At 33.8% G+C, this 16,363-nt stretch overlaps 1 protein-coding gene across 7 annotated transcripts in view; it reads left to right on the plus strand.

The window, feature by feature from the left end:
* Window positions 1–16,363, plus strand: part of LOC123674247 (collagen alpha-1(XV) chain) — a 457,507-nt gene that overhangs the window by 403,944 nt on the left and 37,200 nt on the right. For 6 of the 7 annotated variants that reach the window (XM_045609182.1, XM_045609184.1, XM_045609183.1 and 3 more), the window contains 3 exons: window positions 2,506–2,749; window positions 4,181–4,249; window positions 14,149–14,342. In XM_045609182.1, the coding sequence (XP_045465138.1) occupies window positions 2,506–2,749; window positions 4,181–4,249; window positions 14,149–14,342 (507 nt within the window). The remainder of the gene's footprint in view (window positions 1–2,505; window positions 2,750–4,180; window positions 4,250–14,148; window positions 14,343–16,363) is intronic. The other variant, XM_045609186.1, reaches the window with a different exon arrangement.

Raw genomic sequence — 16,363 nt, forward strand, 5'->3', positions numbered from 1 at the left:
AATTACAAGACTTCTAACAGTTTATTACAATCGAAACAAAATTGAGCAATTCATCAAAAAAATTTAATGGACGTGAATAGTACAGAATAAAAACAAAATATTTGTTGGATTGCACCCTTGAAGAGTTGAAATGGAAATGTTAATGCACATAATGAAACCCAGATTGAAAACATTTCTTGATTCATAATGAATCAACATCACAACATATTTCATCACATTAAAGCATTGTCAATAGGATGCAGAAGCCCCTGAAAGCAATATGCCTCAGAGCCGAGTGTCTCAGTGAGTAACTTATATGTTATATGATAACCATATTTGAAGAAATCCATATCTTTCAAACCGGCCTGACATCTATTGCCTCAATCAGTGAATGGAAAAGAATCCGAAAAAATCCAAAATATTTTAAAATTCGAAAAAAAAAACCGCCAGACCCAAAAAAACCGCAAATCATATTAGAATCCGCCTATTGGCAACACTGCTATCAAAACTAATGGTACGAGCATAGTTTCGATGAAGCTAAGCTTCCTCTTCCCTTTATTAAGCTACCAAAAAAATTTGGAGATATAATCCGCATAATTATGTTCAAAGATATAGAGTATATCATCTTCATTCGAGACTTTATAATTTTCAATGTATTTTAGTTCAACAAGAAGAAAGTTTTTTGGGGAAAAAAAACTCGGAATAAAACGGGTACCGAAGAAATGCCACTATTTAAATTTTTTATCGAATCGAGTGATGCGAACTCCAAAATGGAGTATTTATGCCAAATTTCGGTTGAATATCTTGTGCAGAGGCTATGAAGAAAATTTTGATTTGAGAGAGAACACCACCACGAGACTGCTACGTCCAAAACGAAATTAAGGATAATTCTTCTTACAAATCACCGATTTTTATGGGTTTTGACATAATTACCATGAACAATAATCTACATGTAAGAGAGTGAATATTTTCATTTGCGAATGAAAAAAAAATTTTTGGTAACTTTTCATTTTCCACAGAAAAATTGATGATGTGTACTTAGTGCAAAGCACTAATAAATTTTTTAAATATTCGTCAAATAATCCCACCAAAAATCATCAAAAGGTAAAACCATGAATATAAATAATTGACCGTCGTACAGTGCTGCTCTCTACTTATTTCCTTCGAAAAAAGAAGAAGATGAAGTGAATGTACAACTTCGTACACCGTACAAAGTTTGGGCATTGCAGAAGCATAAAAGGGGAAATTAATGGGTACCAAAGCTTGACTGATACGCGAAAAGCCTAGTGGTGGTAATCCCTCTTAACCTTCCTGTATTTAAAAACGCATGTCAAAGCTGTATTTTTTAAAATTATTCAAGGAATATTTCATTTTCGTTATTACCCTCAATTCAGAAATGCCCTGTATATATTTCAAGTTTCATGCAAAATTTCGTGTTGATAGCATCTTCAGGACCAAGGACAATTCGGATAAAATATCAATTACCTTATGATTGCATAACAACAGAACCATTTGAATTGAGATTTTGAATATAAAATAACAATTTTGAACTCAATTTAAAATGTTCTGAAGACCTCGCCAATCGTATAAAATTCACGAAGAATATTGGAAGAGAAATACCCAATATTTGCGTGATGACAGACCCGATCGGATTGAGTTTCAAGCCTTGTGTAAAATTGTTGACATCAAAATTATAAAGCCCTGACGTGAAGTCAGCAGCTTCCGAGCACTTGTCCTCAAAGCGACAATTGCGCCCTTGATGACCACTGACTTTTTTAAGTATAATATTGAAGAAATTGGCGCATGAATGACGAATTCCAAAAATTCCTAACTTCCCGTCATTGCTTTTTCAAATATCAATTTTGATTATTTATTTATTTATGTATTTATTTATTTATTACACCATTCAACAGCCTAAGCCAATTACAGAATGGGCAAAGAAAAGAAACCTTATTAAACTAAATACATTCCATGTGAAAAATAAAAAACAAAATAAATTGAAGCCAAGTGCGAGCTATACAATGATTATACAAAAAAAATAATGATAAGAAATGCCCACACCTAGCTTCACATTTTGTAATTTAAATCAGACTATGATCCAAGAGTAGTCCTCCTTATAACAGATGGTCTACTATCGAAGATATCAAAAACATCCTGAACAAAGAGGTAGCTCTGACATATCCGGTACAGAGGCGAGAAGAGAAGTACATTAGTGCGTGGAAAAGGAAGGTAAAAGGTAGTCGAAACACGCACGGGCAATCTTGGCACATGTAAATTAATCAGAGAAAGTAAGAAGGGACAATCCATCCCTGAGCAAAGAATTTTCTGAAGAAATACTAGACCCATATGGGTGCGACGATATCCAGACTATCGACCTTAAATCTGCTCAGCAGCCGTTCATGTGCTATACCACGGTTCGGGTAGATTCCATCAAGTCTGAAATTAACATACTTCAATAATTCATAATTCATAATAACAACTTCCTAATATAATGAAGAATGAACAAATTTGTTTTTCACATTCCAGAGTAAAGGAGACAAGGGCGAAAGAGGAAATGACGGTTCCCCAGGCAGAGATGGCAAAACTGGCCCTGCAGGTCCTCCAGGTCCTCCTGGGCCTTCTAGTGGGGGTAATGAAGACATAATGCGTTACATTCCGGGTCCACCAGGACCACCTGGACCTCCAGGACCACCAGGAACATCAGTTCAGGGTCCCAAAGGTGAACCAGGATCTTCATTCTATGGCGAGACAACTTACAATCTAAGACCCGGTGAGTGTCGAGAAATTTTTGGGACGGGAAATGAATGGAGGACGTGATATAGAAAAAATTTTCATTTACTCATACAAAAACTTTGGAAATAGTCTACACGTTGTCTTATCACAAGTAGAAAAGTTGGTATCAAAAAACCTGAAACAAAAAGATACAAGTTAATAAGTTATATTCGAGAAAAACATTTAATTAATTTTTACTGAAGATATTATGTATAATTTTCCGTTTTTGATTCATGAAATTTATTGAATACTCGTATATTTTGCTATTTGATCACTTTCAGCGTTATCTCAGTTTGCACTACTCTCTATTTTTCCTAACCACCTAGTCAGCTTTGAATTTGTACTCATAGAGTTGACAAACATTTGTTTTACCATTTTGAACAGTTTTCCAAAAGAGGTACTCTGCCTTGAATGATGAAAACCGGCGCATTGTGGTATTGAAGGAAACGAAATAGCCGATGAACTCCAAAAAAAACATCAACACCTATTGGTCCTGAGTACTTCTGTGGGCTCGAAAAAGACCAATACATATAAAGCAGCAATGGGAGTGGGGCAACAGAAAAACCCTGTGGAGGAACACTCCTGGTCTTGCTCAGGCAAAGAAATTTGTAGTGGTTTCACTGACTTACACCTACACCATCAGGAAGCATTTGTAGCTATCACGAGCTGAGCTTAGGGAATGAAGGGACTGTTGACAGGACACTGTCGCTGCAAATACTTTTTGTACCGCATGAGTAAGTCAGCCGATGAGATCTGCAGGCTCTGTGGAAAGGAATCTGAAACACCCGAACACATATTGTGTAAATGTCTGGGACTGACTCTCCTAACAACCACTCACATGGGAAAGTCAGTTCTGGATACTCACGAAGTAATAGCCAAGGCTCCTAAGGATGTCGTCGGTTTCCTTAACCGTATCAACGTCCTTCCTGGGTTTGTGTGAATAGGTAGGGTTAAGAACAAAAGATCCAATTGGTCGCAGTTCCCGGAAGGCTAACAGAGCCGCAACGACACCGATTCAGTGAATAATAATAATAATGAATGGTGAAACAATATATTCGTCTCAAAAAAGAATTACATGGCTTTCCTTAGCACTGCTCATATTTCGAATATCATTTAGGATATTTTGATATTTCACTAATATATGTATAGTAGCTTTGTCTGAAGAATGTCCTTGATAATAGGCCTTTGTTATATTCATCAGCATAAATAAATAACCATCATTCCATCAGATTCATAGCTGAATTTTCATACATAATGAACTTGGATATCATAAGATCACCCATTTCAATTTCTGACGATAGTGGTCTTTGAATAAATTATGATTCGAAAATGCCACTTTCATGAACCCTGTACTCGTTAATTACTGAAGTTATGATAGAACTGTTATATAATTTGTAAGTTATTGAATTTCCACGCATGCTACACAAAGGATCAAGGACTAGCTTGGAAGAGCTCAGGGCTCTACGGGAGTTGAAGGAATTGAAGGATTCGAAGTCAGGTGAACTTGATACTATTATTCCATGAATAAAATATTAATTTATTGGAAGATTGCTACGAACTATACTCAAGAATAGGAGTAAAACTCAAACTGAACCAATATTATATACATATACGGAATTTACTAGAACTTGATTGATATTATTCTAGAAAATAATCCATATTTTATCAGAATCTTTTTGCTAACCCTTCACTATAATATTTCCCGATTATGTGAAATTATGAATTTAAGTCAAAAATTTGTTAGAAATTAGTGAGTTGAGATAGAATGATTGAGTTTTCCAGATGAAATTTGGAACTCTGTACATCTGTCCAATTAAGAAACAAGTCTTTCAGTGGCATCAATATAATTATGTTGAATTGCTCCCTAATACTATTTATTGCTTACTAGTTTTGAATTATATGAGATGAAGAAAAATTGAAGAGATAGAAATTTTCTTCAAGCTTCATCTATACGAAGAATAAAATTTTTTTTTCCTGCCAATTAATAGTTTTTGAAGATATAGTACGATTGAAACAATCCACATAATTCAAGTAAAATAATTGTTCAAAAACTTGGACAATATATTTTTTGACTTAGTACAACTTTTTTCAGGGATAATAACCAGCCTCGATTTTATTTATGCTCTTGATAGCCTTTTATGGTTACGACCAACTTTTTTGAAAACATTCTGAATATTGGATTACTGGTTGTCGTACCTGTATTATTTCGAAAGGAATATTAACCAATCCTATGGATCTGCCAGAGTAACAAGATTTCAATTTTTTTCAATTACTCATTTCAATTTCTTCAATTACTTGTAGATTTGAGTTGTCATATATCCTCATAAAATCATTTCTTTTATGAAAAATTATATATATACTTGGAACACCTGGCTTATATACAAGGTGTCCCGGAAAAAATGATCAAAACAGGTACATCGAATTAAAGTCATCATAAAGGACTCGTATCAAGTGGTTTTAATCCTCTTCAAGTCCTCCATGATGACGTTAATTCATGGTATCCGTTTGTCATATTCTTACCAGGACACCCAGGAACAAGGGTTTCTATCAAACGTTTCTTCTGGGTCAATTTTGATTATGAACATTTTTATACTAATGATAACCTACTCAATATAAGGAATGATATAACTTCAACTTTAGCTTAACTTCATTCTTTACATTCTCTCTACAATTTTGGCTAACAAAATTTGAAGGATTCTGCCAGAACAAGATTTGTGTGAAGACTTCCTTCGAAAAATTTTCATTTATATGTTTTATTGAGAAACACGTTTGAAAATCTTACAAAAAAAACACAAAGAGAAAAAGGGGAATAATTGAGGCATATGGAGACGATTAAAGTGAGTGTAGAAAAACGACAATATACGAGTGGGCCACGGTCGATGGTACCTAAGACTTTCATTGAAAATTTTGTTCATGGGTGGGGACCAATGTTCTATCGATCTAAAATATTCCCACCGCTGCGGTGTAACGGCGCATATCAAAAAAGTTCAACAACTTCGATAGAATTTAGAACACCCTCAATATATTGAGAAATATATATACAGTGGCTTGACAGACAAGTTCTTCAATTCCGGAAAAAGTCCCTCCTCGAGCGGGAATCGAACTCGCAACCTCGGAATCACTAGTCCGACGCTCTCACCAATCGAGCTACCGGAGCTCAAGGAAGTATTTTACACGTAAACGATACACGAGATATTGGTAATTCAAACCTGAATTTCAGCTTTCTAGGATTTTATTCACAGAAATGATTGATTGAATTGAAACCATGTTCTGCACAAAAATGAATTTAATCTTTGAATTATTCGATAACGGATATATCGACAAAGAAGGTTATACATAAATAATTAATCAATGGGCTATCGTAAACCGAAAAATTTGATAATATACGGGGTGTTCTATTTGAAATACCAAATGTTAGACCTTTTTTATATAACAACACCGCAACGCTGAAAATATATTAGATCAAGATAGCAGTAGTTGCAACCCAAGAAATCAAATTTAGTTATAAGTTATAATATCACTAGGGCAAAGACAATATTCGATTATACACCGATTCACGAGATGCAATTCGCGAAACACCACTCGAACAGAGCTCTCGTGATGTTTCACGAACTACGTCGAGTGAAGAGGTTCGTATAATCTAAATATATTGTGTATTCTCGAGTTGGTATTCGTTACGATTATATAACGAATAATTTCAATAACTAAAACCAATATTGAAATGCACCAAAGCACTGCATTTTGATGATTCAATGACATTTCACTGTGCTTAAATTCTATTTTTTTGGCGAATGTCCAAGAATATTACTATGGAAATGATCCCAATATGGTAGGAGGTGAAACATCGAAAAAATTAAACCACGTCATCAATATATCCACCTATAAATACGCAATAACTATGCTAAATACACGAATTCTATTGGTTCATCAAAACATGAGTTATATAATCAAAAAAATCGTACCTTCCGTTCTCCGTAAAAATATAAAAATACCATCGACCGTGAAAGGTCAATATAAAAGCAAAAATTAACAACGTGAAAATTGGTAGTCTTCTTTCTCAAGCTGTGGTGTATTACATGCTTGATTTTCATATTTACAGATCACTCACGTATACCTCCTCAAGAGTTCTCCAAATTTATGCCTTTTATTCGTTATTCATGGAGCTCTTTATAGCCATGGCCTGCTCGCATTATAGAAGAAAAGGTGGCGGGTTGTCGCATTGTTATCTTGAAATTTTACATTCTGCAATATCCCGATTAATGCTTTCCACGCTTTAGCTGACCTACAAACTGTATAATAGCGGATGCATTTGAGTGATGAAGACAGCTTTGTTTCATGCTATATCAAGAATATTCGTCTGAATTCTTTCTGAGTGCTTTTTAACAATTTTATTACTTCAAGTGCCATTCCTGTCTGTGCATAAAAGTCTATCCGCAATAAAACTGCTCTTTTGTGGAATGGAACAGGTGAAAATGGATTTAGGCTCGATACATTCCAGGGAATTCAAATGTTCTTTTTTCCACTGGAACTATTTTATCATTAGCTATAGTAACTTGGAACTGTGTTTTTGGTGAAGAAACATTAGAGAATTCTAATCAACATTTCAATCCCAAACAATGCAATAAGATTAGATTTAAATGATTTCAAAATATATCAAATGGAAAACTCATCGAAATAACAAAAATGAACTCCGGGGTAAAACTCCAGCTAATCATATTTGTAATAGGGAATTCAAATAACTCAATTACTATTCGATGTTTAACTTGCAGCTGAAACCAGCATTCCAAAACAGCTTGTTAAGCACGTCATCACAATTATAGAAACTTCAAATAGAATTTTGGAGAAAAATTATTAATTTCCGTGATTCTAGATCAGGTTGAGATTTTGTATGTCTATACAGAAAAATAACTTCAAGTTTCGTGCACAATTTTGTGTTGATACCATTATTAGATATTTAGAAAATCAAGCAGAATATTGAAAAAATTTTTCAATATTCCATTAAAGCAGGTCCGATTTAATTGATATTTCACAGTAAAAATACAGGGTGATCCAGATTTTAATGCAATAACTTTGGCAACTTTAGAACAATTGTTTTCATGAAAAAAAATTCCTATAAACATATATTCTATCAATCTTCGTTTTCGATATAGGGGGTTAAATTTTGAAGAAAGAATCAGTTTTTAACTCATAACTCTAGTGTTATTTCATTTATTGTTTTAATTTTTAGGTATTGAAGATATTGAAACTTATTCAGTGGCGTAGGAATAAGAGTGTGATTTTCTTATTGAAAATAACACCACTGTCATTTTTTCAAAAAAATGTTTCATCTCTGCAAACAACAGAGCTTCATTGAAAAAACCCCCATTTAATTATTTTCATTGAATTAATTGAATTGTTTCATTTCTGAATTTGAATTTCTGAAATCAACAGATCTTCATTAAAAAAAGATTTTCTTGAATTTTTCTTATAGAATGAACCATTCTCAAGATAATCGAGTACAGTGCAATTATTATCCACAAAATCTAAAAAAAATAATTTTTTATATCCTAACAAGCTCATTCAATACGGTGCAATTATTATCCACAACATCTAGAAGAATGAATTTTTAAAATTTTCCCATTAGTGATAAATGAGAGTACACAAATTGGTCTAGTGTATTATAATGCTTTCAGATGGCATTTAATTGAACATTTCAGAAAGGACATTTGTGAGACACCTAAACAATAAAAAATTATATTTTTATTGTTCAGTATCTTGAATTTAATGCCATCTGAAAGCGTTATAATACTATAGGCCAATTTTTGTACTTTCATTTATCACTCATGGGAAAATTTTAAAAATTAATTCTTCTAGATGTTGTGGATAATAATTACACCGTATTGGATGAGCTTGTTAGGATATGTTTATAGGAATTTTTCTTCATGAAAAAAGTTGTTCGATGCAACGCCAAAGAAATTTGCGATAAAATCTGGACCACCATGTATATAACAATTTCAAGCTGTAAGTAAAATTTTTTGTTGACTACGTCATCGAATTATCAAAATAGAAAACTCAAGCATAATTTTGAAAGAAATATTGATTTCTTTCACAAAGCTGATAACTCGAAGTGTACATTTACTCTACCGTATCTAATTAAGAGAGTGAAAACCACAGAATATGCGAATAAATCTCTTCATGTAGCTCTAATGGATAGCAAATTTATATTTTACTTATCTGTGAAACATCCATAGAACTAATCGTAACGCATCAATGAATGTAGACGTGGAAATTCATAAATAGAACCGACCTGTAACATCAAAACCTGAATTTATTTATGAATCCTCTTAAAAGAGATCGAGGTAATGGCAAAAATTCCACAATACATATGAAATTTAATTCGACGGAGCGAAGATCTGCCATTCAAAGGGAGAAGAAAGGGCAAACCTCTCACCGGCATTCCGGTTCCTCCTAGAAAGGAGGATTTGGGCCAGCCGAACCATGAAAATGGAGACCGCAAATAAACCTATGCAAATGGCTATATTCTCGGCTTTAACGCTCTGAATGTAGAAGTGACGAAGCAAAGCCAAATTGAACAAGAGAATTATGCAAGTGAGATTAGTTAGCTGTAGATTTCATGTGTGTATTTTCATAGTGTCGAAACGTAAATTCGAATTCATGAATTTAAGACTATACATATATTTATGAAAACAAAATATGATGTTATTATAAGATATCCAGGAACCTTATTCTGATGATATCCAGCAAGACACAAATAGTTCATTATATTCCAATAAAAATGTGGAATCCCAATATTCGGTCAATATCCAATACGGCTATGACAGATCTGAAATTAATTGAATTTGATATTTTATGAGGAATTGTTGAAATTTATGCTTTCCAAAAATGAAACGAGTTAGAATGGAATTGGAAACAGATTAGAGAAACGACAAGACCGTTGGCAGCATACTGGGAAACGTTTTATTCTTTTATTTTCATGGAATATATCATGAAATTATATTTATTCACGGTTTTTCAAACTCCACTGTGTATGGATTCTGAAGAATGATGGATTCGATATAAATTATCCTTAGTATTTGTACGAATCGTTTCATCAGATTAGAATCTTTCCATACCTCTACTGTGTTTCTAAATCTCCTTGGTTTTCCTTTTTGTATTATGTCTATCATTTTAACCATCAGTACGTATGCAATTTTTTATTTCCACAATTATGATCCGTGGAAGTTTATATTTTTTGGTTGTCCTCTTTCGTTATATCTCTAAATTTGTTAACGTCATTTCTTCCAATCACTTGGTTTAGAATTGTTTGTGTTAATTTTGTTATTATTTTATTTCTTTTCTCTTTTGTTCTATGCTGAATTGTTTGTATTGTATCTCTCTTTTTTTCATATTCATTATTGTTTCATTCCTTCTTCCATTGATAATTAATCACTCTTTGAATCTACTTTATGGTTTACATAATCAATAATTAGAGTAAGATATACAGGGTTAGAACTATTTATAGGGGTACTACAGGGATATCGAGATCGTTAGAGATACAGGATGGCTTAAATTACAAAAAAGTTTCGTTATTTAGGGATTAGTGTATTGGTGTTAGCAGATCCAGATCCAAAATATATTCAATGGTTGCTGAGATATCTCGAAAAAACTGGAAATCGAGATTTTTTTTTTTCTGTATAATTCATTTGTTTCTGGAGATAACTCTATAAAATTTCGGTTTGTACCGATAATCTAATATAGAGATTCAAATGGTGTTGTCAGATTTTTTCTTGTTTCCATTGTTTCAGACACGCAAAAGTCAATTTTTTCTTCTTATGGACGTCATATTGTTTTTCGTTATGAGGTGATAAAGAAAAAATTACGAATTCAACAATGTATCATACTCTACAGAAATATCGAGTCTAGATACGCAAATTTGAAGAGCTGTTATGTGGAATCATCACTTGACTATCGCGTTCCTGAAACAATGGAAAAAAAATCTGAAGACACCATTAGTATCTCTATATTGGATAAGGACTATAAACCAAATTTCGTGAAGTTATCTCCAAAAACAAATGAGTTATACAGAAAAGAAAAGAAAATCCCGATTTTCAGTTTTTTCGTGATATTTTGGGAACCAATGGAGATACTTCGGATCTGTTCACACCAACACACTCATTCCTAAATAACTCAACTTTTTTATAATTAAAGCCAACCTATCTTTCTAACGGTTTTCGTGGCACTCTAAATAGATCTAACCCTGTATACTGCTGAGATTGTTTAAACTGTTTTTATACATATACAAATATCTCGATTTGATATGTTTCAAAAGATATAAATGAATTTATACATCGAAAACACACTCATGCCTAAATAACTCAACTTTTTTATAATTAAGGCCACCCTGTCTTTCTAACGGTTTTCGTGGCACTCTAAATAGATCTAACCCTGTATACTGCTGAGATTGTTTAAATTGTTTTTTATACATATAAAAATATCTCGATTTGATATGTTTGGAAAGATATAAATGAATTTTTACATCGAAAACTAATTTTCATTAGGAATATTCAAATTTTCCGAAATTCCGTTGTTTTGAGTTGTTCAAATCCTATAGGAACACATCGCTAGGGTAGGTGAAAAGCTGAAACTGGCTTTTCATGCGATTACATCGTCTAGAATGTTCATTGCCATTAATTTCTGTAGTAAACATGTATTACAGTCTATTAAATAGCCATAAAGTTCATGATTTTATGGTCTAGAGCCCTTCAGTTGACTTAGTCAGGATATTAGTTATTGTGTTATGTCCTAGCAATTCGGTAAAAATGGACTTTGATCCTATGGGTATTTGAGAATCATAAAATGTTAAATGATATTCTTATTTATGAATAGCTTTTCTGTCCATGAAAATTTTAGTGTTTGAATGATATTAATTTTTCTTAGAATATATATAAAATATTTGCTTCAATATTTGATTGACATGAAAATTCAAGGAAGATATTTTCAACTCGCCCTTAAAACTTGGGTTTCATGTAATACAAATTAGTTACAGAGTGTTGCATTGTAACACGGAAAAACTTTAACAATGAATAGAGAAGACCGAGGTGATTCTAGACATACCCCATGTATTGGGTCTGACTGTCTTGGTTACCAAGATACAGGGTGATTAATGAATTTTGCTCATTTCTTTTTGAGGTCATAACTAGCGAACCACCCAGTATATTTTCTTCATATTCGACACAAATCTTTTTCATTTAAAACTTAAATGAATTCCCTTATGATCACAAGGGAAATCCAGGTCTGGATTAAAAAAAAATTATAAAAAGATTGTATCCTTGAAACAATCTGTTTATTGAAATTTTGAAAATCTGTTTTTAGATTTGAAGAGAGCACAGAAACTGAACAGACAATTTTGTTGCACCAATTTTCAACTTGAAAGTAAAGTTTTGAGGAATTGGATATCAAAAAGTGATTATAACTCACTTTTAGTAAAAAATTGTTGAAACTATCGATTTTCTTGTCATTTTAAAATTAACCACTATTACTAAATACATAAGCTTTCCATAAACCTACTTGTAATTAAAAGAAAAATTGGCGAACTCTATTCACATCATTCAAAATTGAATGCTCGAATATTTTATTGGAATGAATGAAAAGAATTAAATCAGTTTTATCCTAGTTCATACAAATATTATGTACATTACGATGAAAGGAGCTGTTGAATAGAACAAAAAGATATGTACATATGTATTCAAGGTCATATCCAGGGGGGGGGGGCCGATTGGTATGAAATGCATTTTACTAGAGGAAATTTTGAAATGGATACCAATCAATTTTTCATCACAAAAGTGATCACAATACTTCGGTCGTCTTATAAGCAAAATGATTGTCAAGAAAAGGCAATTTTTACGTACGAAATTTTATTCATCGATCGACAACCACTTTTCTTGCATTCTTTTTCTTCTTCTCCTGATGAAGCGAATGATTGCCCCTCGACATGTAGAAATCGAATTGTTGCGTTCACAGAAAATAAGGTTAAAAGAATGTCTATTTAAAGGGCTAGTAAGATTCAGTGAATAATGGAAAACTCGTCCTCTCCAGCTTTAGGAGAGATACAGGCTATTTCCTTCAGGTGAGAAATGACGTCACAACTATAGAGATTTTAGTACCAACTAAAAACTTCTTGTTACTGCTTGAACGTTCACAAATCTTCCATGATATTGCCATCAATGCACGATGTTTTGGATTCTGATTATAATTCGAATTTGAAGTTTCCATTCCATTTTTCTAGAATTCTTGGCTTGATAACAGTTAAACACCGTGTCCGTAAAGTATGGAACAAATTCATTTTTAGCTAAACAGACCATTTTAAGAAATAATCCTGAAACACGTCGATTTTTTATTTTAATTTATCATATTTTAAAATAATAATCTAATATACAGGGTGAATTACTTTCGAGTAATAACGTCACCGTCATTTTTTTTAAATGGAACACCCCCCATTGTGTCTCAATTTTCCGACTACTCTAGCTGAGCTGATTCCAATTGGTACAGGGTGGACAAAAATACAATAGTTTTGTGTGTGCTCATAAAGTAACGCATTCCATTCTTTATCAGTTAGATTAACAATATTATCAAAAATACATTTTTAGATTAATGAAAATGAGCTGTTTCCAAACATGTTTGGTACTTGTGGTCTAGCAGACAGAATATGAAAGAAATTATTTCTTATCAATTTAAAAACATGTAATGAATGTAACAAACTACAGGGTGTTACATTCAAACCAATTGCCGCTATTCAATTAGTATTTTTGATAATATTGTTAATTTAACTCATAAAGAATGTTACGCGTTTCTTTATGAGCACACACGAAACTATTATATTTTTGTCCACCCTGTACCAATTAGAATCAACATGTGATACATTTTTGGAATCAGCTCAGCTAGGGTAATCGGAAAATTGAGACAAAATAGGGGTGTTCCATTTAAAAAAAAATGACGGTGACGTTGTTACTCGAAAGTAATTCACCCTGTATATTAGATTATTATTTTAAAATATGGTAAATTAAAATCAAAAATCGACATGTTTCAGGATTATTTCTTAATATCGTCTGTTTAGCTAAAATGTATTTGTTCGATACTTTACGGACACAGTGTATGCACTATCATGCAACTCCCACAGTTTTTCGAACTAATAAATTCATAGCATGAGATAATTTTCACAATCAATTCTTTAAGTTGATTTCATGGTGAAAATGATACAAAATCCACAGTCGAACAACGGTGCTCTGAAACGTTTCATGACGTCATTTCATGCCTAAAGTGAATAGCCTATAATTAACATCAATCGAACCTTTAGATAGGATCACAAATATTTAATATACAATCCCTGCCCTCGTTTGAGCTTATCACCCCTGATTTCAGGTCGAGCGACACCCGTTCCTCCCACCTCAAAGGAAGATGATCTACCCAGGCAAATTGTGCCCGGAGCTGTGTCATTCCAAGACAGGGCTGCCATGATGAAAATGACTTCCATCAGTCCCGTGGGAACGATAGCGTATATTATAGAGGAAGAAGCGATATTAGTAAGGGTCAATAATGGTTGGCAATACATTGCGGTGAGTGTTTTAGCCCATTAGATACTGTTGAAAAATATGTTTTGTTGTGGATGAACATTTCAGGAAAAACTGGTTCTTTGATTGAATTCATTTAGACCAGCTGAAAATTATGAACGTTTTTTTCTTATATGAAACTTCCCTCATTTCTGTTTATTCATTACTTCAGAATAACCAAGGTAAAATCATTCATTTTTTGCGTATCATAAAAAACTAAGACTTCTTCAGTTTGAGAGATTCGAATCTGAAAATATTCGCAAATGGTATATATATAACATATTCAATACTAAAATAATTCTAAAAATGCTATCACCATTCTAATTCACCTTTTTTTATTTGGCCAAAATGGGAAAAGGAGTCCACAATCCCAGTATTCGCTGGATTATTCTATTCGGGTCTGGTACCAAATGCTCGATATCGCTAGGCCACTGTCTAAGTGTCTTTCAGGCAGAGATACTTGCAATAGAGAGATGTGTAGAAATCAACATAGCAAGAAACTATCGGAAATGTGACATAGCGATATATTCCGATAGTCAGGCTGCAATTAAAGCACTAAGCTCACATACCATCGATTCTAAGATGGTTTTGGAGAGCCGAAGAAAACTCAATGACATGGGTAAGAATAACAGGGTCTTTTTAGTCTGGGTTCCCGGCCACTTTGAAATCAGAGGGAATGAGGAGGCCAACACACTTGCCAGAAAAGGAGCACAAATTCCTATCATCGGCCCGGAACCTTTCTGTGGTGTAGACAAATGCACCTACTAGAAAGAGTTTCAGGAAAAAGAGGTAACCAAAAGAGAAAAACTCTGGCGGAATCTTCCTGGTCTGGATCACTCCAAAAAGTTTCTTCGAACCTTTGACTCTACAAGATCAAAGAAGTTTCTGAATCTTAATGAGAATATGCTAGACCTCCTCACTGGATTCCTCACAGGGAATTGCCCCCTTAGGAAACACCTCATGAGAATGGGTCTAACAGAAAATAACGAGTGCAGATTCTGTGGGGAGGAGGAAGAAACTCCGGATCACCTGGTGACGGAATGCCTCGCCATCGCTAGCCAACGCAAAACCTGCTTTGGACACGAAACTTATAGGAGTGAGGAATTAGCCTCCTTGAAGCCATACCATATATTGGAGTTCATCAGAACTCCAGATGGGAGGAACAATTAGGTCGCAGTGAAACGGAACCTCCTTTTTTAAATCTATCTATCTATTTGGTCAAAAAAGAGTCCAAAGTACCGCAAAAAAGTTTATTTATTTATTTAGTATGTTATCCTTTTTTTTTGAAAGACGCTCTTATTCATATCTTTTGATACAAGCAGGTACTACAGATGTACTAATCTCGCAGTCAAAATATCCTAGTATTGGTAAACTGCCTGAGGCTATTAAACTATACTGCATCCCATAGTCATGTCATTTAGATCGTTTGGCGAAATGAAGTGATTTATAAAAATAAAGAAAAAATCATTTGGATTATACAAAACATAGAAACTAAAGTAAGTCTTTCTAGAGTTTCTCTCTGGGGATTGCGGTGTTTGATCCCGAGACCATAGGTGGAATCATCAGTTTGGAAATCCAGTGATATTTGCCAAATACACTTTCCCACTCCATCGTGGAGTGGTGGATATGATGTACTGCGGCGGTTCCAATAAACCCACTTTAGGGCCGCATTATAATGTGGCACAAATCCCATAACTGAGTCACTTCACACTCACTTGTCAGTACCCACGATTCCCCAGAGGAGAAGGTGCGAAGGCATACTCGTGGAGGAAGAGAGAGCGCAAGCGAGTTGTGAGGGCGGAAAAGCAGGGCACAGCGTGCCATGAAGCCACCTCTCGGGCAGACAGACTCACTACGGAATCAATTCCTTCTCAGAAGCACAAATTTTCGTGAAATACAAAACTGCCTCGTCTTCGTTCTCGCTGGAATCAGCCAAGACATCGTCACCTAGTTCACGTTGTGTGAGGAAACTGCTCTAGAATTTAAAAAATGCATGATATTTACTTTTACTCAAGCAGAAACACTAA

The sequence above is a fragment of the Harmonia axyridis genome, chromosome 2 (assembly GCF_914767665.1).
Source record: "Harmonia axyridis chromosome 2, icHarAxyr1.1, whole genome shotgun sequence".
In the NCBI taxonomy this organism is placed as follows: domain Eukaryota; kingdom Metazoa; phylum Arthropoda; class Insecta; order Coleoptera; family Coccinellidae; genus Harmonia; species Harmonia axyridis.